At 43.7% G+C, this 22,914-nt stretch overlaps 1 protein-coding gene across 7 annotated transcripts in view; it reads left to right on the plus strand.

Annotated features, from left to right (window-relative positions):
- Positions 1–22,914, plus strand: part of LOC137350622 (casein kinase I-like) — a 180,403-nt gene that overhangs the window by 30,168 nt on the left and 127,321 nt on the right. For all 7 annotated transcript variants that reach the window (XM_068015371.1, XM_068015373.1, XM_068015376.1 and 4 more), the window contains one exon: positions 2,310–2,732. In XM_068015371.1, the coding sequence (XP_067871472.1) occupies positions 2,537–2,732 (196 nt within the window). In that variant the 5' untranslated portion in view covers positions 2,310–2,536. The remainder of the gene's footprint in view (positions 1–2,309; positions 2,733–22,914) is intronic.

The raw sequence follows: 22,914 nt of genomic DNA on the forward strand, positions 1-22,914 counted from the left end.
GATGCACAAGAGGCCAGAATTAGAGGAGCACAGATATCTTGGAGGGTTGTGGGGGCTGGCGGAAATTAGAGATATGGAGGGATGAGGCTATGCAGGGTTTTGAAAATGAGGAGAATTTTAAAATCAAGACGTTGCTTGACTGGGAGCCAGAGTATGTCAGCAAGTAGAGGGGTGTTCGGGGAACAGGATTTGCACACGAACATGCGAACCTACGAATTAAGAGCAGGAGTAGGTCACTCAACCCCTTGAGCCTGCTCCGCCATTCAGTAAGTTCATGGCTGAACTGATTACTCCACATTTCCACCTACCCCTGATAACCTTCCACCCCCTTGCAGTTTTATGGGCTTGTTGCAGTTAAGACAAGAGTTTTGGATGGCCTAAAGTTTAAAGAAAATAGAATGTGGGAGACCAGCCAGGAGTGCATTGGAAGAGCCAAGTCTAGAGGTAACAAAGGCCCGAATGAGGGTTTCAGCAGTAGATGAGCTGAGACGGGGACAAAGTCGGGTGGTGTCACGGAGGTGGAAATAGGCCGTCTCAGTGATGGCACGGATGAGGTCGGGAGCTCATCTCTGTCAAATGTGACACCTAGGTTGCAAACAGACTGGCTTAATCTCAGACGGTAACCAAAGAGAGGGTTGGAATCCGTAGCTAGGTAATGGAGTTTGGAGCGGGGACATAAAATAATGGCTTTACTCTTAATATTTAGTTGCAGGAAATCTCTGCTCATCCAGTACTGGATGTCTGATAAGCAGCCTGATAATTTAGCAACAGTGGAGGAGTCGTGAGAAGTGGTGGTGAGGTAGAGCTGAGTGTCACCAGCATTCATGTGAAAACTAATGCTCTGCTTTCGGATGATGTTGCCGAGGGGCAGCATGTAGATGAGAAATAGGGGCACCAAGGATAGATCCTTGGGGGGCACCAGAGGTAACGGTGTGGGAGTGGGAAGAGAAGCCATTGGAATGGATTTGGAAGGAGACAGCACCTTCAAGGATTTTGGAGAGGAAATCGAGGCTGGAGATGGAATGATAGTTCACAAGGACGGTTGGTTCAAGGGTTGTTTTCTTTTGGAGGAGCGGGGTGATGACGGCAGATTTGAAGGAGAGAAGGACAACATCTGAAGAGAGAGAGCCGTTTACAATATCGGCTAACATGGGGACAAGGAGGGGAAGTTGGATGATCAGTATAGTGGGAATAGGATCAAGGAAACTGTAGGTGGGTCTCGTGGACAAGATGAGCTCAGAGAGGGCATGAGGGGAGATAGGAGAGAAACTAGAGAAAGATGCGAGTTCAGGGCTAGGGCAGGGGGAAGCATTATAGAACGTTTGGCCTGGTGGGCTAATGGGAAGGAGGGATGCGGCAGAGGCGGCTGATTGAAGGGCCTTGCACTTATAGTTGGTAGATTGGGTGGAGGAGACAGGTTAAAGAACTCTCTTCCTGGTGGTAGATTATGTGGGGAATGTCAATAACCAGTGTACTTCAGAGATGTTTGACAACCATTATACATTAAATCTTGCTTATAGCTTGCATTTCCTGTGAGCATCGCATTTACTTCCTGTGAACATCAAATTTGCATAGAATATTAAAGGGCACAAACAGGCCATTCGGTCCAGCAGATCTACGCCAGTATTAAAGCTCCTAAGAGCCTCCTCTCGCCTTACTTTGTCTCACCCTGTCAATATATCCTATTCCTTTCTCCTCATGTATTTATCTATCTTCCCCTTAAATGCATCTATGTTACCTCAGCCAGTACATGCGATAGCTTGTTTCACATTCTAGCCACTCTGAGTAAAGAGGTTTCTTCTGCATTCCTTATTGGATTTATTAGTGATTATCTTGCATTTATATCCCTATTTTTGGATTCCCCACAAGGGAAGACATCTTCCCTGCGTACATTCCAACAAACCCTTCACAATTTTTAAAGACCTCTATCAGGTCACCCCTCAGTCCTCTCTCTGCTGCAGAAAAGAGCCCCAGCACGTTTAGTCTTTTCTGATCGTTTTACTTCCTGTCACACTTCAGATGGCACAATTTAGATGGTACAGGTATACCATATCCTCTCTCTCATCCTGAGCAACACCACAGGAGATCTACCAGTGGGCATTGAAACTTTGAGGTCCTGACGTAATCACTGCAAGCTTGCTTAACATGCATCGACACTTGGCTAACTAATATTAATTGGTCTGGACGTATAAGGAATGTGAAAATGTTGTTTGAACAAAGTAGATGGACCAAATAGAATGTTTTAAATGTGGTTTCAATTCAATACTTGAATAAGGAATTATAAAATCAATTTCATTTTTGTCTTTCAGGGTTCATAGTACATAGCCAATGTGAATGAGAAGCATCCATGAGGACAGAAGCAATTAATTTGTTTTCCTGGCGATAAGGGGATGGATGGCTATCAGATCTGAAGAGAGCAATGCTTTTCAATGACCATCTTTGACTGGACTTACGGACTCAGCATTGCCCACCAGGTTGGCGGCTTTAACGCAAGAGCTCTGGACTTACTTCGACCAGCAGTGAGCAGCTGCCTGCTATGGAATCTAGTCGTGCAAGCAGAGACCGAGAGAAGGAGAAAGTGGAAGATGTGCGACGATCTAACAAGCAGACAGCGCGGAGTCCTCATGGCGCTCGTCCCGGCTCAAACCAGACAACTGGGGTTCTCATGGTTGGACCAAACTTCAGGGTTGGCAAGAAGATTGGATGTGGAAACTTTGGGGAACTTCGGTTAGGTAAGTGCAGCCCCTTCAACGCGTGTTTAGATATTTTCTTGGCTATTTCACCTTTACAACCAACTTTCTGACAGCTAATTAGAAAATTACTGGCAAGAATCCAGATAGGCTGCCAGCTGTGTCCTTGGGCCATTGACTAGCTTGGCCATGTAGCACAACCCTCTTCATAGGAACTTCAGCCACTTGGTGAATGGGAATATTTGTCTTGGCATTAAGCCATTATGATTTATTTTTGAGAAACTTACACTTTGATTTTCTTTGTGCATGATAGAAAATTTACAGAAATGATAATTTCTACTACTGAGGGGAGAAAGGGTTGGAAATGTGGGCCTCTGCCAGTGACATCCTAGGAAGTGTGCGAGACTGGCATGTGTGCCTACTTTTGAAAATGTTCCTCACTAAGCTCCTCCAGCCCTTGAACCCATATTACGCGCTTCATTCTTCTGACCTGCTTTATGTCTCTCCTATACCCTACCAAGGGGGTGGAGGGTTTACCTACCTTGGCCCTATTCTCTGGAGTTCCTTCCTCAAACTTTCCATCTATTTAAGAACCTTTTCAGAACCTATTTCACCCTTTCCTAACCTGTTAGCTTGCTGTCCCGTTTGCCACATCCTTCTGTGTCCTTTATGTTTAAAGGGGATATTTAAACGAAATTAGCATTTTGGTTACCGTGTCGGGCATGGCTCAGTGGGTAACACTAATGTCTGAGTCAGAAGGTGGGGGGTTCAAGTCCGACTCCAGAATCACCCTTTCATTTCCTTCATCCACCTATTCAATCTAATCCGAACGTGAATGTTGACATTGTTTGTGCCTCAAAGTTGGAAGTGAATTACAATGCCTCCCAGCTCTGTTCTAAATCTCTTGCATTTATGCTTGTATCTGTGGCCTCTCGTTTTTGACCTCTCAACTGCTCTTGACTGTGAAGCTTGGCTGACGACCAGATCTCGACCTCTGCTTCTGACTGATACCAGATAGGAACCATATGAAAGCAAAGGGACTTTGGTGTATGGGTAGTTTCAGGCGTGACCGTGTGCTGCTGCTCTGTGATGTAGCTCCAGTGCATGTGGCACTGCCACAGTGCTCTCTGTGATGGTGCTTTTATCTTGCAACGTTGTTTTCAACACTTTGAGGTGGCCCACTCACACACCACCTCTGTAATTACTGGGGGGGCAATAAATGCCAACCTCGCTAGTGACTCTCGCGTCCCAAGAATGAAGTTTAAAAAAGATGGATTTGCGGGGAAGCTGAATAAACACGCAAGGGAAAATGGAACAGGTTATGCTGATAAGAGTTAGACAAAGGAGTGGTAGGAGGCTCATGTGGAGCATAAATACTGGGCTGTTGGGCCATGTGGCCTTTTTCTATGTTGTGCATTACATGTAACTCAATGCAAATATTTTTATCTTCCCCCAAACTTCTCTTTAAAAAAAAAACTTCAATAAAAAGTGGACGACAACTACTTTTGACTCCTGTTCCTATTGATGCCACAGAGTCTGTGTTGGAGGGAGGTTTGGACCCTGTACAGTAATTAGGTGGCACTCCCAGTTTTTAAAGTCATAAATCTGTATATGTTTGGATAAAGACTGGAACCAGCAGCTGTGTCGTGTTGCTGTTGAATGCCAGTTCCCTTTTAAAGTTTGTTTTTTTGGACTTGGTTTTTGCTTCTGCTATAACTTTCACCTCTGAGTCAGAAGGTAGTGTGTTCAAATCTCACTCCCGAGACTCGAGCATAGAAATCTAAGGTGATGCTCCAGTGCAGTACGTCTTGAAAAATAATTATCTGTAGTCCTTATCACGTTGCTATTTGTGGGATCTTGCTGTGCACAAATTGCCAGCTGCATTTCCTATATTACAACGGTGACTACGCTTTGGAAGTACTTCATTGGCTGGAATGCGCTTTGGAACATCCTGAGATCTTGAGACGCACTATATAAATGCAACTCGAGTCTTTCTAGGCCCTGGAAAAATAACAACTTGCATTTATATAGTGCCTTTAACATGGAAAAATATCCCGAGGTGCTTCACAAGGGTGCAATCAGACTAAAAATTGACACTGAACCAAAGAAATAGATATTGGGAACCTATCAAGATATTTTTCCAATGCCAATAGAACAACTGTGTCATGTATTACTCACTTGGTAGTGCACTCGCCTCTGAGTCAAAAGGTTGTGGGTTCAAGTCTCGCTCCAGGAATTGAGAACAAAAGTCAAGGCTGACACTCCAGTGTAGTACTGAGGGAGTACTGCACTGTCAGAGGTGCCGTCTTTTGAATGAGACATTAAACAGAGGCCCTGTCTTGCCCCCTCAGGTGGATGTGAAAGATCCCATGGCAATATTTCGAAGGAGAGCAGAGGAGTTACCTCCAGTGTCCGAGCCAATATTTATCCCTCGATCAACATCACAAAAAACAACCTATCTGCTCATTATCTCAGTGCTGTTTGTGGGATCTTGCTGTGTGCAAATTGGCTGTTGTGTTTCCTGCAGAACAAGTGACTACACTTCAAAAATACTCAAAGCTATGAAGCACTTTGGGACATTGTGGTTGTATAAAAGCATTATATAAATACATCATTTTTTCTTTTTAACAGCTGCAAAGCAATTACCTCCTTCCTGGACTTAACATCCGCTCTGTATTCCTAATTCCACTCCTGATAGCTTCTTTGGATAAGTTTATACGTACAAACCCATACACACAATAAGTATAAGCAGGGTGGAAACTTTTAATTGCTGTGATTATGCAGCAGGATACTGTCAGCATCAGTGATTTTAAAGAGTCATACTTATCTCAGATGTGTGTGATGTATGAATTAGAGCTGGGGAAATTTAGTGCTGTGTAAGGGTTCTTACTTTAAAATCTTCCTCAGTTCTGAAGAAGAGGACACGCAGATGACGTTTCCACTTTCAGGTCACTTTATTCTACCCCACTCCTATCAAAAACATCCTGTTAAGTACTGTACAGAAGCTGCCACTAGTTACTTGTGTTACTGGAAAGCAATGACATTAACAGATGTGAAGTGCAGTGGACTGTTTCTCACTGAAGCCGACCTCTGACCAAGCTTTTGGTCAGCTTCCCTAATATCTCTTTATGTGGGTCAGTGTCAAATTAGGTTTGATAATGCACCTATGAAACGCCTTGGGACACTTTACTACCTTAAATATACTATACAAATGCAAGTTATTGTTGCTTTGCTTGTATCTAAAATGGTTGCTCAGTCATATCTGTAATGTAGAGATGTAGCGATTTTTTTTTTTTTGCATTTCATCTTGATACTGAATATTCAATTATTTACTTCTATGGAAATCTGAGTTAATTGTGTTTAATTTGTTCCTGTCTGTGGCCTTTGCACTGTTTTGGAAAGAGCACTGTTGAGCAATTAAGGGGAAGCTAGGGAAAGTCGTGAACAGGCAGACGGGAGGGGGAAGGGATCTGTATGAATGAGTCAGCCCAACATCGAGAAGAATTGAGAATAGTTTCATATCTATAAAACGTAGAGGAACACACATTCTAGATTTTTGTAGAAGTGGGAATGACTAAAGATTATTTGCAAAACTGCGTCTTATCTGGGAGTGGGACTAGCTGAGTTGGTTTTGCAGAGAGCTGGCACGGGTGATGGGGGCTGAATGGTCACCTGTGCTGTAGCCCTTCTATGATTCTATGTTGTACAAATCAAGCATTCTGTTTTTGAACTTTTTTTGTATGTTAAGTACAGTTAATTTGAAATTTGCTGTACAGTCTTCCTCCATTTCTTTGTCCTTAGGATGCAGGTGATGTTAGAAACATAAAAAATGCATGGCACAGAAGGAGGCCATTTAGCAAGGCTGCTATTATTCATTCCGGGTTTTCCCGAAGAGCTGGTGGCAGGCTTTCTCCTTGAATCACTGTAGTCTTTGTGGTGAAGATGTTCCCACGATAGTCTTAAGTAGGCAATTTCAGGAACTTTGTATATACTCAGGTCAGGATGCTATGTACTTGGAAGGAAACCTGAAGCTAATGGTGTTACCACATTCTTGTGCTTCACAGTCATGGCTTTAGGAGATTCTGTAGAAGTGAGCATGGTGAGTTGCTTCAGTCCTGTAGTGAAAATATACTTGAAAAGAGAATGCTGAGGGTGACCCAATAGATGTCCTGAAAATAAGAAATGGTTTGAAAGGGTAAATATATAGAAAGTGTTTCCACTTGTGGTGTGGGTTGGTGGGGGATGAGGAAGTCCAAAACTCGAGGACACAAATACAAGGTCACTAATAAATCCAATCAGGATTTCAGGTGAAACTTCTTTACCCAGAGGATGGTGAGAATGTGGAAGTTGCTACCACATGAAGTTGTTGAGGTGAACAGCATAGACACATATAAGGGAAAACTAGATAAACACATGAGGCAGAAAGGAACAGGAGGAAATGATAGGATTAGATGAAGTTGTTTAGGAGGGGGCTCTTCTAGAGCATAAACATCCGCATGAACCTCTTAGGCTGAATGGTCTCTTCCTATGTTGTAAACCTATGTAATTCTAATAGCTATAGTGCACTGGTGATACTTTAAACTTCTATGTAAATATTGTGCATACATTTATTTTTGGTACTAGTCAGTATTCTGTACTCTCCCACAGACTGAGACTCTTTCCTTGAGTACATTTCTAAGGCAGTGATTATCAAAGTGCCCGTTATTCATCTGTAGCTATGACTGGGTATTCAAGTCCTCCCCTGATGTCCATATACAGTCTTGCCCCAGGCCGGTTTTCTTCTCCTTCCACAACACTACCCCACCTTTAAACACACCTCCTCCCACCCCAGGGTGCTGAGGTTAGCTGTAGCACCCACTGCATGGATGCGGGACTCAGCAGCAGGTGGGTGATATTGTGGAGGTGGAAGTAAGTGGTCTTTATGATGGAGAGGGTACGGAGTAGGAAATTCAGCTCTGGGTCCAATAGGATGCCAAGATTGAGTTGAACCAGGCAATGGCTGAGGAGGGGGCTGGAATCTGTGGTGAAAGGGTGCAGAGATTGTATAGGGGCCCAAGGAATTGACTTTGGTGACAATCCAAAAGTGGCCAGTACTTGAGGGAGAGGGAAGAAACAGCCTGAGAGTTGAGAGGGACAAATGAATGACGTTGAAGACTGAGAGAATGTGGCATAAAGGATACATGTCATAAGCAAAACTATGGTAGAAATGGAATTGGAGAGGAAGAAATGGAGAAAGTAAGAATGTGAACATTCAAATGTTAGACTGAAGACTTGAAGTTTGCACCTGATACAGAAGACTGTTTGTGAGCTTCTGATCTGATTTGACAAATTGCTTGTAACTTGAGAAAGCAAGGTTGGCGAAAGGAAAAAAAAATGGTTACAGAAGACCATTCAGCCCATCGAGCCTTTGCTGGCTCTCTGCAAGAGTAATTTAGCTAGTCCCACTCCCCCGTCCTTTCCCTGTAGCCCTGCAATTTTTTTTTCGCTTTAGCTGCTTATCCAATTCCCCTTTGAAAGCCACAATTGAATCTGCTCCACACTCAGGCAGTATATTCCAGATTGTAACCACCCACTGTGTAAAAAAAAAAAGTTTCCCCTAATATCGCCTTTCGCTCGTTCTTTTGCCAATCGCTTTAAAGGAGGGAGGAGGCAAGCGAAGATGCTGATCGTCTTCCACTTCACATAGTCACAGAGGCCTCGCAGTTTTCTTCCTCATCTCTTCCCCCAGTTGTGCCCTACTAATTGTCATGTGGTAGCAGATGTAGTGTTATGTGGGCTGTGGGGGCGTGATGAGCTGTAAGTTTATTTCACACGTACATAGTTGAATTGCAGTTAAATGGTGTGCCAGTCACCACATGGGGCTTAAATTGATTTCAGAAAGCTGGCATGCAGTGCGCTATATTTATTTACATCTTCTGTAGCTTTACTTTGACCATGGGAAGGGGGGAAAACATTCACGTGAAATAGCTGCTGACACCATTAGCTGTGGCTACCACCTGTCCATTGGGCAAGTGTGTAGTGCTAACTGAGAGGGATGGTGTCAGCACTTTGATCAGTAAAGTACAATCCAGAATCATCCTTCCAGCTGAGAATGTTTTGAATCTTTGAAGTACCACAAGCTTTACACAGGCTGCATTTATAAGAGGGCAACATCTGACACAAACAGTAGGGTGCCTTTGTTGAGCCTTTAATTTTAAGATATATTTCCAGCTGCACCATGGAAACTCTCCCGACTCAGAGAGGCAATAAAGTTTCCATTGGGATTTTTTTTGAAGGTCTGTGGAAAGCCTTTTGGATGCAGAAAAAAAATCCAGGTGAAAATTTAAAAAGTCAGTAAATATGTACCAGCTGATCTTTTAATGGGCTGGGTATCAGCTATCAAAACCATTATTTTATCCCTTGACTCACATGCGGGGGTGTCTGTGCATTACAGAAAAATAACAATAACAGCATCTCTAACATAGAAAACGCCTCAAAGTGCTTCAGGGTGTGAGGAAAACAGAACCAAAGGAGGAGAGATTAGGAGGGGTGCCTGAAAGGTCTGTATACGTGCCCCTCCTGTTTTCACTCTCTCGATGCAAGTTAATGGAACATCTTTCTAATTGTGTTATACTCCTTTGGTTTCCCCATCTGGTACTTTCAGAAAGCATGTAATAGCTCAGCAGGTTCCAGGAGTGAAGGTGGCAAAACAAACACCCTATGTATTGCTGGGAGCAGCTTGTAATTTGCACACAAGCATTGGATCAAATATGCATGTTGAATTTTTTGGGGGTTATGAGAGTACCGTTGGATACTTGTTACTTATAAAGTGCTGAGTAAACCCCAGGTTTTCACTTGTGCATCTGCTGCTGTGTTTGACCTTCCACCTTCTGGCTGCATGAACAGACTCAGGAGTACAACATAAGTTCATAATACTTACTAAACCTCCAGTGGCAGAAGACCTTCTGATTGTCTTCAAACCTTTTTGGCAGCATGAACTGAAAGGATAGATTAAGTCCCCACCAGAACCCTTTTGTGTAAATCATTGGGAGGAGGTGTTGAGAGAGAGCTAGCTGTGGTTAAACCTGGGATCCCTTCCCTGATACTCTAGCTTCACCCATACATGTTAAAGGTTTCCAAGGTGTGCTTGGTTTAGGCAACGCGAAGGTTTTACTCACGATTTAGCCTGTGCTGTTCCTAATGCTTGATGTGAGAAATTAGAAAATGCCTTTTCCACAGTTAACGGTCACGAGGAGCACAAAATGTACCCAAGAAAGCAACAGCATAATTACGCTGATGTATTGACTGTTGCTCATCGTGTTTTATGACTAAGTGTATGTGGTGACAGGTTCCTTGTTTCACACTGCTTTCAGTAGCTGTTCTATACTCCATATCTGACACGCAGTTACCCCAGTTTACATGCACCGATGTTAGTTTTACATTGTAATTAGAATATTGTATTGCATATCCCTGTTTAGAGACCTTCCTTTAGACGGTTGGCTGTCTTGATGCTCAGGGACTCATTAAATTTACAAAAAATATGGCTTTCTGATTGCATCTAGTGTTATTTCATTGTTAATGCATAGCATTAACTGGTGGTGCAGCTTTTCAGTTGGTCCCAAACTTGCCAGCGTCCAGCTCTCTCTCCATCCTGTGTGACTATTTAATAACCCGATCAAATACATTTGGTGTTTAGGCGTTCTGCCAAATGCTATATCCTGCACTTTTGTTGCAACTATTTAATTGACCAACCCGTCCAACAAGGGTAATATGGAGTCGCTTCTGCTTTCCACCTGGCAAGGGCTGTGGTATGCTATGCCTTTCTATCACCCTAAATGTCAATGAAAGGTTATTTGCCTGAGGTGTTTTCCTAACCAATCTTGAGCTGCCGAGCTGTTCTGTAATGTCTGTTACTCATTGCCTGTGAGCAGTTTGAATCTGAATCCTGAATTGTTTAGAGTAATGTTTTTTTCATAGTATGTCTTTTTACGTAGAATCTACAGTGCAGGAACTAGCCATTTGGTCCAACAGGTCCCCTCTGGTGTTGATGCTCCACAAGAACCTCCTCCCATCCTACTTTTGTACACTATATCCTTCTATTCCTTTCTCAAAGGGCTTATCTAGCTTTCTCTTTAAATGCATCTATGCTGTTTGCCTCAACCACCCCATGTGGTAACAAGCTCCATATTCTCGCTACACTCTGTGTAAGGAGAACTTATGCTGTCAAATTTGACATTGCTGGAAGTGCCACACGCTGGTTGAAACTTGACCAATTGTGACAACTTATCTACAACATTAAGGTCTTTCCTCACCCACATTGCTGTTATACCTATTTACAGCTGTCTACTAAGGTCTTGTTCAGGCTATTGCAGGCTGCCCCTCTTATTTAGACGAACCACCAGACCCCAAATTGAAAAGACTTTTCCTCAACACTAAAGCCTCTTAAGTTCCTGATGTGTACTGGAGCTGTTAGCACACTGCAGTCACCAAGGCACTGACTGTCAGCAGCAACAATGATCAATGTGACTGAAAACAAATCCTGACAGCCTTAACATTCTTCAGGCAGTGAAGAGAGGAAAAGTATTATAAAACACAGCATCTCTGAAGAGGTGTAATACAAACAAATTCCCTTTCCAGCTAAATGAAGGTGAACAAAAATGCGAATGCAAGAAATCTGAAATAAGATCAACACCATCCAGGACAAATTAGCCCACTTGATTGACACTCCACCACTTTAAACATTCACTTCCTGCACCACCAGCACACCATGGCAACAGTATGTACCATCTGCAAGATGCACTGCAGCAATTTGCCAAGGCACCTTCCAAACTCTACCTCTACCACCCAGAAGACCAAGGACAGAAGGCGCATGGAAACAACACCACCTGCAAGTTCCCCTCCCAAGTTATGCACTATCCTGACTTGGAACTATATCATTGTTCCTTCACTATCACTGGGTGAAAATCTTGGAACGCCCTCCCCTGCTCCCAAACAGCACCTGGACTGCAGTTCACAAAGGCGCTCACCGCCACCTTGTCGAGGGCAATTAGGGGTGGGCAATAAATGCTGGCCTTGCCAGTGGCACCCACACCCCATGAATGAAAAGAAATTCAGGAAATGCAGAATAGCCTAATCACATCTGTAAAGAGAAATGGGCAATATTTTGTCCTTCAATGAGAAGTCTATTTTTCAGATAGGTGTAGGACTAAAGGAACGGGGGGGCCATTCACCCCTTGAGCTGGTTCCGCCATTCAGTTAGATCATAGCTGATCTGTACCTTTAACTCCATCTACACACCTTGGCTCTGAAACCCTTAATAATGCCCTTCCCTAACAAAAATCGATCGATCTCAGTTTTGAAATTTTCAGTTACCTCCCAGCCTCAATGGCCTTTTGAGGGAAAGAGTTCAAATTTCCACTACCCTGTGGGTGTGTTTGTGTTCAAGCCTATTGTGGGAGGCAGGCTGAGCAAGTTACTGATCCAGAACCAGTTATTTAAATCTGTAAATCTTTTCAGAAAAGACCTTCTAATTGACGATGGTTTAGATGTTGGGGAATTAGCCCAGTATACAATAATGTGATGGTATGAAACATACAAGCTCTGTAGTCGTGTGTTCAAATCTCATGCGTAAAGGCCAGTAGAAATCTCAAACTCTCTCTCTCAAAAGAATGTTCAGGCTGAGGATTAATTGAAAATTTCAAAACTGGGAGAGGCTTTTATTGGGTAAGGGTGTTAAGCCTAAACGAACCAAGGCGGGTTCAGTTGGTCCATTAAAACCCTATGTTGTGGTTGTCTTGGCCATTGAGGTACGGACTTCCCTCTGGCTTGTACTTGGAAAGGAACTCTTCAGTGATGCTGCTTTCAGTATTGGAAGCTGCTACATTGCTCTATTGCTGGATATTGCCTCATTCAAGTCCAGGAACTGTGGATTCCTTGACATCCAAACAAAAACTTGCCAATATCAGGATAAAAATGAACCCTGAAGCTACAAAGTCTATGTTTAAATCTAAAATGTGTAAATCTTTTCTGCAAAGACCTTCTAAATGGCAATGGTTTATACATTGCTGTACTTTATGATATACAGTGTGTTTGTAAGAACTGACTTATAAACCAGCTTCTGCAGTACATATGGTGGATACTCTTGAGTGCAGGGGAATTGAGAGGGCAGTGGAGACTGAGAGCTGATGGAGTCAGGGACTGTTAGATGCACAGGGATGTGTGTATATCACAGATGTCTGTTCAGAGGGTTAATGAAGATTATGGAAGTGAGGGAGATTGAAGCAGGTTGTGCATGGAAAGGAAGTCGCACTGGTGAAGGGAAGGCGGAGAGTTACAAAAATGTGTGCTCAGTCAGGGCATAGACGATGAGGAATGTGTATTCCACATAGATTAGAGATACAGCACTGAAACAGGCCCTTCGGCCCACCGAGTCTGTGCCGAACATCAACCACCCATTTTATACTAATCCTACACTAACCCCATATTCCTACCAAACATCCCCACCTGTCCCTATATTTCCCTACCACCTACCTACACTAGTGACAATTTATAATGGCCAATTTACCTATCAACCTGCAAGTCTTTTGGCTTGTGGGAGGAAACCGGAGCACCCGGAGAAAACCCACGCAGACACAGGGAGAACTTGTAAACTCCACACAGGCAGTACCCGGAATCGAACCCGGGTCCCTGGAGCTGTGAGGCTGCGGTGCTAACCACTGCGCCAAGGTGTGATTAGGATTGAAAAATAATCCTAATGGGTAATTGAAATTTGTTGGGAACTGAGGAGACTCCATCATTTTCTCCTATGTTGTCAACTAAAATGCAGGATTAACAGTGAAATGGAATACCTGCAGGATGGTGCTGCTTGCTGTACTGCTCTGTTAATCATATTCCATTTTAACTATGGGGGGAAAAAAGTGAATTGCTGCATGTGTTAATTTTTGTAGCGCTTCTCGATGCATCTAGGGAAATAAAAATTTATTTTAGACCTTTGTGTAGGAGAGAATACAAAATCAATTAAAATGTTGGTTCATGAACAGGAAATGCTGGAAACACTGAGCAGGCCAGGCCAAATCTGTGGAGAGAGAAACAGAGTTAACATTTCAGGCCTGTGACGTATCCTCGGAGTTCTGATGGAAGGTCACAGACTTGGCTCTGTTTCGCTCTCCGCAGATGCTGTCTGGTCTGCTGCGTATTTCCAGCATTTTCTCTGAGTTTCGGATTTCTCGGATCCGCAGTACCTTGCCTTTTAAAACTAGCAGGTTCCACCTGGCTTTGGTTCAGTTTTATGGAAAAAAGCAACAAATCTTTAAAGGATTAAATGCATTATTTTCAATGTATTTTGTTCTTTGGTTATTGGTACATTGCTACAAAGTGAAACATTTGTATTCCTTATGGATGCACTGGCCTCGAAATTGTAGCCATTTGAGTGGAAATGGTAATCTTACATACAACATAAGACTCTCTAAGCTGCCTCATCATCTTAACCACCGTGTGGCTCCTCCCCCACCCCCTGCCACTATACCCATTGTGACCATCACTATCCCTGTGCCTCATTGAGTGAAATTCCGGCTTCCATTGTAAAGCATGGGCATTCTTGTGCTTTTGGATTTAAGCCTATGAGGCTACAGGTTGAGGCCAATCCAGACTTCAGTTACTATCCCTTACAAGGGAAGAATTTTTATACAGATTTCACTTCCTCTGCGCTTTGCAGTTTATGAATCACTAGTTAGAAATGTTATCACTATTTTTATAGGTAGACACGGTGGCCATTTTGTACACAGTAATGTCCCATGTACAGCAATATCGTGCTGGTTGAGGGGTAATTATAGGCCAGTATATTGGCGGAGCTTCCCAGCTCCTCTTTGAATTGTAGAATTGTATAGCAACTGAAGGAGGTCATTCGGCCCATCATGTCTGCACTCTGTCTTGAGGATCCTGAATGCTTTTAAACAGATGAAAAATGGGGGGAGGCTCGAGTGGCATAAAAATGCCAGCATGGACTGGTTGGGCCAAATGGCCTGTTCCTGTGGCATATGTAATCCTCTGTTCTCGACTTGGCCTCGCACCTTCAACGATTTGCCAATGTGAGCCTCCACACGTTTGTAATAACGCTAATGGAATTTTTATACCACCCTCAGAGGTGCTGTAAGCAAGGTATCATTGAGCAGTATTTAATGCCTCTCCTACCGGAGCAGCACTTCCTCCATGCTTCACTGAAGCGGTAGCAGCTTCGATTACACACTCCAGTCCTGTGTGGGGCTTGAACCTGCGGACAGCTGTCTCCAAGGCGAGACTGTTACGACTGAGCCAAAGCCTATTAGCCAGACTGAGATTACTCTGTGCTCATTTCAGTTACCACCTCCGCACCTGCAGAAAGCCTTCCTCCCACCGGTCTTAGCTCGGCTTCAACTTGTGATCTAGAGGTGAAGGGACTGTATGCTAATTGACTGCACCATTCCATTTCCTGCCCAGCTTGTTGAATGAAAGACATTGCGTAAAATCATGCCCGACCACATGCTTGTACCCTGATGTCTCGCATGCAAAACAGGGCAGAAGAAGTACTGTGTAGTTGGATGGAAAAACTGTGGAAATTCCAGTTTATTGCCTTGCAAAACCAGATCGATTGAAGCATTTTCTCCTTTGATTTTCTTTTCTCCCCTTGGGCATTGATTTAAAGTCACTCCGAGTGCCATGTGGGATGGTTGCCCTCTAGTACATATTTAACTGTCTTTATGTTTAAGTTTTCCTAATAAACGTTGAACTATTTCACCTTGGGGGGGGGGCATCACAGCTGAGTCAATTGTTCACACCTGTATTTCCAGCAGGGATCACTGCAAAGTGCTCAGAAGCAGCAAGTGGAATTTCACTAAATAATTGGGAAGCCCTCTAATGCATTTTACTTGATCTCCAAACTAATCATCTATCCTAAACAAGGTTCTACAGCTGAAATATTATCCTTTCTTTTCAGGTACTGATGGACTTTTTTTATTACCAGCATTTGTTTTTAATTCCAATAACAAGATTTTTTTCCCCAAAAATATACTTTATTCATAGAAAATCTGTTTAAAACAGTACCGAGTTGACATTCCAAAAAGTGCAAAGGAAATCCGTTTTCTTCGATACAGGAGTGAGTTGCCTCACAACCCTTCCATTCCATTTTACATGCCATGTACATTTTACAGCAAACCCATATTTGGTGCATACAGCCCGAGGGGTTTCCCATGAATCCAGCACCTCGGTTCATTATGGTGGGAGGACCTTACACAGTGGTCTTTCCCCATTGAGCCTTTGCAGCGGCTGCCCCAAGCTTTAGTGCATCCCTCAGCACGTAGTCCTGGACCTTGGAATGTGCCAGTCTGCAACACTCGGTCGTGGACAACTCTTTGCGCTGGAAGACCAGCAAGCTTCGGGCAGAGCAAGGTGTGCCATCCACTGAATTGATAGTCCTCCAGCAGCAGTTGATGTTTATCTCTGTGTGCATCCCTGGGAACAGCCCGTAGAGTACAGACTTCTGTTACAGAGCTTCTTGGGATGAACCTTGACAAAAACCACTGCATCTCTTTCCACACCTGCCTTGCAAAGACACATTCCAGAAAGAGGTGGGCAACTGTCTCTTCCCTACCACAGCCACCTCGAGGGCAGCGTGTGGAGGGCGCAAAACTCCGGGCATGCAGGAAGGATCTGATGGAGAGAGCCCAAGCTACGTCTTGGTGCTTGTTTGAAAGTTCTGGTGTTGAGGCATTCTGCCAAATGACTTTGGAAGTCTGCTCGGGCAACTATCCGACAGGATCCACCTTTTCCCGTAGGACCTTGAGGGCATTCCGTGCAGACCACTGCTTGATGAATTGGTGGTCAAAGGTGTTTTCCCGCAGAAACTTTCCCACGAAGCATAGGTGGTACGGCACGGACCAACTGGATGGCACGGTCCAACTGGATGGAGCGTTCCGCGGCAATGTGACCAGACTCATCCTTCACACCGGGGACCGATAGAACCTCAGCACGTAGTGACACTTGGTGTTTGCGTACTGGGGCTATACGCACAGCTTGATTCAGCCGCACGCGAAGGTGGTCATCGGGATGAGGGCGACGTTGGGTACATTTTTCCCGCCCTTATTCAGAGGTTTGAACATAGTGCCCCTCTGGACCTGGTGTATTTTGGATCTCCAGATAAAGTGGAAAATGGCTCGGATGACCGCCACGGAGCAGGAGTGGGGTATGGGCCAGACCTGCGCCACATAGAGCAACGTGAGTGCCTCGCACCTGATGACCAGGTTCTTACCCATAATGGAGAGAGATCGCTGCTCCCGCATGCTCAGTTTATGGTGTACCCTGGCTACTCGCTCCTTCCAGGTTTTGGTGCATGCCCCGGCCCTTCCGAACCATATCCCCAGCACCTTCAGGTGGTCTGACGTGACGGTGAAGGGGACAAAGGATCGGTCGGCTCAGTTCCCAAAGAACATCATGGCCTCACTCTTGCTGTGGTTAACTTTGGCTCCCGAGGCCAGTTCGAACTGGTCGCAGATGCTCACCAGTCTGCGAACGGTCAGCGGATCCGAGTAGAAGACAACAACATTGTCTACATACAGGGAGGCTTTTACCTGAGTGCCTTCAATAACAAGATTAACACATTCTCCCATATACTTGGGACATCGTAAAAACACAAAATCTGGGTTGTCACTCCAGTGCAGTACTGAGGGAGCACTTCACTGTTGAAGGTGCCATCTTTTGGATTAGATGTTAAACTGAGGCCTCGTCTGTCCCCTCAGGTGGATGTAGAAAGATCCCATGGCACTATTCAAAGAACACTGGGGTGGGGTGGCGGTTTGGGGTCTCCCTGGTGTTCTATATTTACCCCTCAATCAACGTAGCTAAAGACAGATTACCCTGTAATTATCACCTAGTTGTTTGTGGGACCTTTTTGTGTGCAAATTGGCTGTCGTGTTTACAAAAAATACTTAATTGTATAGAGCTTTGGAGTATTCTGAGCTTGCAAGAGGCCCTATATGAATGCACGTTTTTGTTTATTTTAGTCATCTATGACGAAACAGGACTAGTTGATATTACTATGAGAATCGATAGTATTCACATTGCTAATATGAGCCTCTGAGGCATGTTCGGTTTTGCTGAATGTTTTAGCTCCAAAGAGCATTAACTGAAACATGGAGTTAAAAAAGGATCTGGATGAGAGAGAGAGGAAGCAGAGAGTGAAGTCATAGTGAATGTGCCAGATTGAGCTGGTTTGAACTTCCAACATAAAGCAAGTTGGTCAGTTTTGCAGCTGAAATTCAACTTGGAGGAAAGTGGGGTAGAATTGGGTGAAGCAAGCAATAAATTAACGCACCTAGACAATATTCCTAAGTCGGCAGGGCTACAGCAGATCAAACTTGGTGCTCTCGGCCTTTCTTGCTGACTGTAAATAAAATATGGAGATGGATTAATGGTGTTCAACTAGATAGGACTCAGACTGAAAGAGATCTCCGGAGTGATGGATTTGACACTGACCTCAAATCCACTCATCACTGAGCAAGAGTTAACAAGACATATGCAATGCTGAGCTATATTGCCACTCCATTTAGGTGGAGGTATAATCAGGCTGCGCCTTGAATACTGTGTTCTGTTCTGGTCATTGAGGAACAAGGCAAACACCCAAGCCCTGGAGGCTGTGCAGCATAAAGCCATAAGCCTTATTCCTAAAGTCAGGGGGCTGATTTACATATGCACATACAAATTTGGAGCAGGAGTAGGCCATTTTGTCCCTTTGTGCCTTCTCTGCCATTTAATAAGACTATGGCTGATCTGATTGTGGCCTCAACTCCACTTTCCCGCCTACCCCGATACCCTTTGACTCCCTTGTTAGTCAAAAATTTATCTACCCCTGCCTTAAAAATATTCGATGACCCTGCCTCCACTGCGTTCTGGGGAAGAGAGTTCCAAAGACACTCAACCCTCTGAGAGGAAAAAATATCTCCTCATCGCCGTCTTAAATGGGCGACCCCTTATTTTTAAACTGTGTCCGCTAGTTCTAGTCTCTCCCACACAGGGAAGCATCTTTTCAGCATCCACCCTGTCAAGTCTCCTCAGGATCTTCTGTTTCAATAAGATCACCTCTCATTTTTCTAAATTCCAATGGATACAGACCCAATCTTTCCTCATAAGATAGCCCCCAACCCCCCATTCCAGTTATCAGTCGAGTGAACCTTCTCTGCATTGCCTCTAATGCATTTATATCCTTTCTCAAATAAGACAACCAAAACTGTACACAGTACCCAGATGTGATCTCACCAATACCCTATACAACTGTAGCAAAACATCCCTACTTTTATATTCCATTCCCCTTGCAATAAACTACAACATTCCATTTGCCTTCCAAATCACTTGCTGTATCTGCATACGAACCTTTTGTGATTTTATGTACCAGGACACCCAGATCCCTCTGTACCTCCAAGGTCTGCAATCTCTCTATGCTGCTTCACTATTCTTCCTGCCAAAGTGAATAACTTCACATTTTTCCACATACTCCATTTGACAAATTTTTGCCCACTCACTTAACCTATCTATATCCCTTTGCAGACTCCTTATGTCCTCTTCACAGCTTACTTTCCTACCTATCGTTTTTGTCATCAGCAAATTTAGCAACCAGACCTTTGGACCCTTCATCCAAGTCATTGATATAAATTGTAAATAGTTGAGGCCCCAGCACTAATCCCTGTAGCACTCCACTAGTTACTAGCCAACCTGAAAAAGACCCATTTATCTCTACTCTCTGCTTCCTGTTAGCGAACCAATCCTCTATCCATGCTAATTTGCCACCCCCTACACCATGAGCTCTTATTTTGCTTAGTAACCTTTGATGTGGCACCTTGTCAAATGCCTTTTGGAAATCCAAGTACACCACATTCGCAGGTTCCCCTTTATCCATGTTATTTGTTACTTTCTCAAAGACTCCATAAATTAATCAAATGTGATTTCCCTTTCATAAAACCATGTGGACTCTGCCTGATTACATTGAGATTTTCTAAGTGCCCTGATGTAACTTCCTTAATAATAGATTCCAGCATTTTCCCTATAACTGGCCTGTAGTTTCCTGCTTTCTGTCTCCCACCTTTCTTGAATAGAGGAGTCACATTTGCTATTTTCCGATCAGATGCGATCTTTCCAGAATCTAGGGAATTTTAGAAAATTAAAACCAATGCATTTACTATCTCAGCAGCCACTTCTTTTAAGACCCAAGGATGAAGTCCGTCAGGACCTCTGGACTTGTCAGCTTTTGGTTGTAATAATTTTTTTCAGTACCCTTTCCCTGGTGATTGTTTTAAGTTCCTCCTCCCTTTCATCTCCTGATTCATAATTATGTCTGGGATGTTATTTGTATTTTCTGCCATCAAGACAGATGCAAAATATGTCACCTGCCATCTCCTTATTTTGCATTATTAATTCCCCAGACACATTCTCCAGAGGACCAACACTCACTTTACTTTTTTCCTCCTTGAGGAAAGTTTAGAAAAACTTGGACTCTTGAACAAATTTTATTATAGGTCTTTGAGAATGTAATGAGCAAGGTGGGTAAAGTGGGACCAGTAGATGTTGTTGGAGTTCCAAAAGGCATTCAATAAGGTGCTATGTAAAAGGCTGCTGCACAAGCTAAGAGTTCATGGTGTTGGGGTAATATATTAGCAAAGATAGAGGATTGGTTAATGAACAGAGTTGGGATAAATGGGTCATTTTCAGGTTGGCAAACTGTGGGGTGCCACAGGGATCAGTGCTGGGGCCTCAACTATTTATGATCTATATTAATGACTTGGATGAAGGGACCCTGAGTGTACTGTAGCCAAATTTGTGGAGTCTGCAGAGGCATAGAAAAAGGTTATGTGAAGTGAGCAAATTTGACAGTTGGAGTATAATGTGGGAAAGTGTGAGGTTATCCATTTTGGTAGGAAGAATAGAAAAGTGAAATATTTAAAAGAAGAGAGCCTCCAGAATGCTGCAGTTCAGAGGGATCTGGATGTCCTCATTCATGAAACACAAAAAGTTAGCATGCACGTACAGCAAGTAATTAGGAAGGCAAATGGAATGTTGGCCTTCATTGCAAGGGGAATGGAGTGTAAGAGTAGGGAAGTCTTATTACAACTGTACAGGGCATTGATGAGACCACACCTAGGGTCCAGTGTACAGTTTTGCTCTCATTTAAGGAGTGATATACTTGCATTGGGTGCAATTCAAAGAAGATTCACTAGGTTGATTCCTGGGATGAAGGTGTTGTCCTATGTGGAAAGGTTGAACAGGTTGGGCCTATACTCGATGGAGTTTAGAAGAATGAGATGATCTTATTAAAACGTATAAGATTCTGAGGGGGCTTGACAGGGTAAATGCTGAGAAGATGTTTCCCCTCGTGGGGGAATCTAGAACTAGGGGGCATACTTTCAGACGGAGATGAGGCGAGATTTCTTCTATTAGAGGGTCGTGAATCTTTGGAATTCTCTACCCCAGCGAGCAGTGGAGGCTGGGCATTGAATATATTCAAGGCTGAGATAGACAGATTTTTGAACTATAGAGGGGTCGAGGGTTATGGAGAGCAGGCAGATAAGTGGAGTTAAGGCCAAGATCAGATCAGCCATCAGCAGGCTTGAGGGGTCATGTGCCTACTCCCACTCCTATTCCTTATGCTTCACTTAGGGTTCAGCTTAAGCACTATTGGAAGTTAAATCATGACTCTAGGACAAAGGGAGCAAAATAGCAACTGGTAGAGAAAGTTCAAGAAGCTCACAGTGATTGATAATTTGAAGGACTTTCCAGATAAAGTAGTGTAGGGAGAAGTTCTAGAGTCATTCAAGATGCCGTGCGGTTGGGATGGGGGCAAGTGGAATCCATGGATTGTATAGGACATGCTAGATGGGCCGATAGTTTCTATCCATTTATCTTTGTAAATTTCTCCATTCTTATTCTTAGAAGAATGAAGACCTTGATAGTACACAATATTTCATTGTTGTGTAGTGTGAAGACTGAATGTTGATAAGTTGGGCCAATTTATGCTGGAGCAGCGAGTAGGACATGAGATTCTGTCGCTAATTCTCCAAGAACAAAATTGCCTTTATAAAGCAGTTTATTTCCTCTGAACACCCTTTGCAACCAGTAGGTTATTTATTTAGTTATCTGTGTAGTTGTAACAGGTGCTCTCCTTTGTAGAGGAGGATGATTATTCACAGGGAGATGGAAGGAATGAAATGTGCTTTTTAAAGAAAAAAAACAAAAAGCCACCTTAAGGTGCAGTGTTTACCATCCACTTGACAGTTTGCCTGATTGATCCAGACTTTGGAAGTTGGACAACGTGTGGTGAACTGCCACTTCAGTGGTGGCGGTGAGCACAGTTTTGGTGTCGTGTAAATGACAGAATTATTTTGATCAATAACCGGCTCTGGAAGCAAATACAATTTGTGGCTGTTTGTTGCACATTAGCCTGCACTTGCAAAGTTACCACTAAGTTCTTGATGTCCTGTTACCCTATTCCCTTTTTTCTCTCCAAAATATACTTGATTTTTTTTACAGTTTTTTAATGAATAATTACCAAACAGTTCCAAAAAGCACAAAGTCAAGAAATGCAAGGAGTGCAAGAGATCAGCTTCCTTCAATAGAGGAGTGAGTTGCCACACAACCCTTCCATTTCATTTTACATGCTATGTACATTTTACAGCAAACCAAATATTTTCTGGATACAGTTGAGGGGTTTTTCATTGGTCCAGCCCCTCAGTTCACCTTGGGGGGACCTTACACAGTGGTCTTTCCCCATTGAGCCTTTGCTGCGGCTGCCCCAAGCTTTAATGCGTCCCTCAGCACATGGTCCTGGACCTTGGAATGTGCCAGTCTGCAACATTCGGTCGTGGACAACTCTTTGCGCTGGAAGACCAGCAAGTTTCGGGCAGACCAAAGGGCGTCTTTCACCAAGTTGATAGTCCTCCAGCAGCAGTTGATGTTTGTCTCGGTTTGCGTCCCTGGGAACAGCCCGTAGAATACAGACTCCTGTGTTAGAGCTGCTTGGGATGAACCTCGACAAAAACCACTGCATCTCTTTCCACACCTGCTTTGCAAAGACACATTCCAGAAAGAGGTGGGCAACTGCCTCTTCCCCACCACAGCCACTTCGAGGGCATTGTGCAGAGGGTGTAAGACTCCGGGCTTGCAGGAAGGATCTGGCAGGGAGGGCTTTTCTCATCACCAGCCAAGCTAGATCTTGATGCTTGTTTGAAAG

The sequence above is a fragment of the Heterodontus francisci genome, chromosome 35 (assembly GCF_036365525.1).
Source record: "Heterodontus francisci isolate sHetFra1 chromosome 35, sHetFra1.hap1, whole genome shotgun sequence".
NCBI classification, from domain to species: Eukaryota; Metazoa; Chordata; class Chondrichthyes; order Heterodontiformes; family Heterodontidae; genus Heterodontus; species Heterodontus francisci.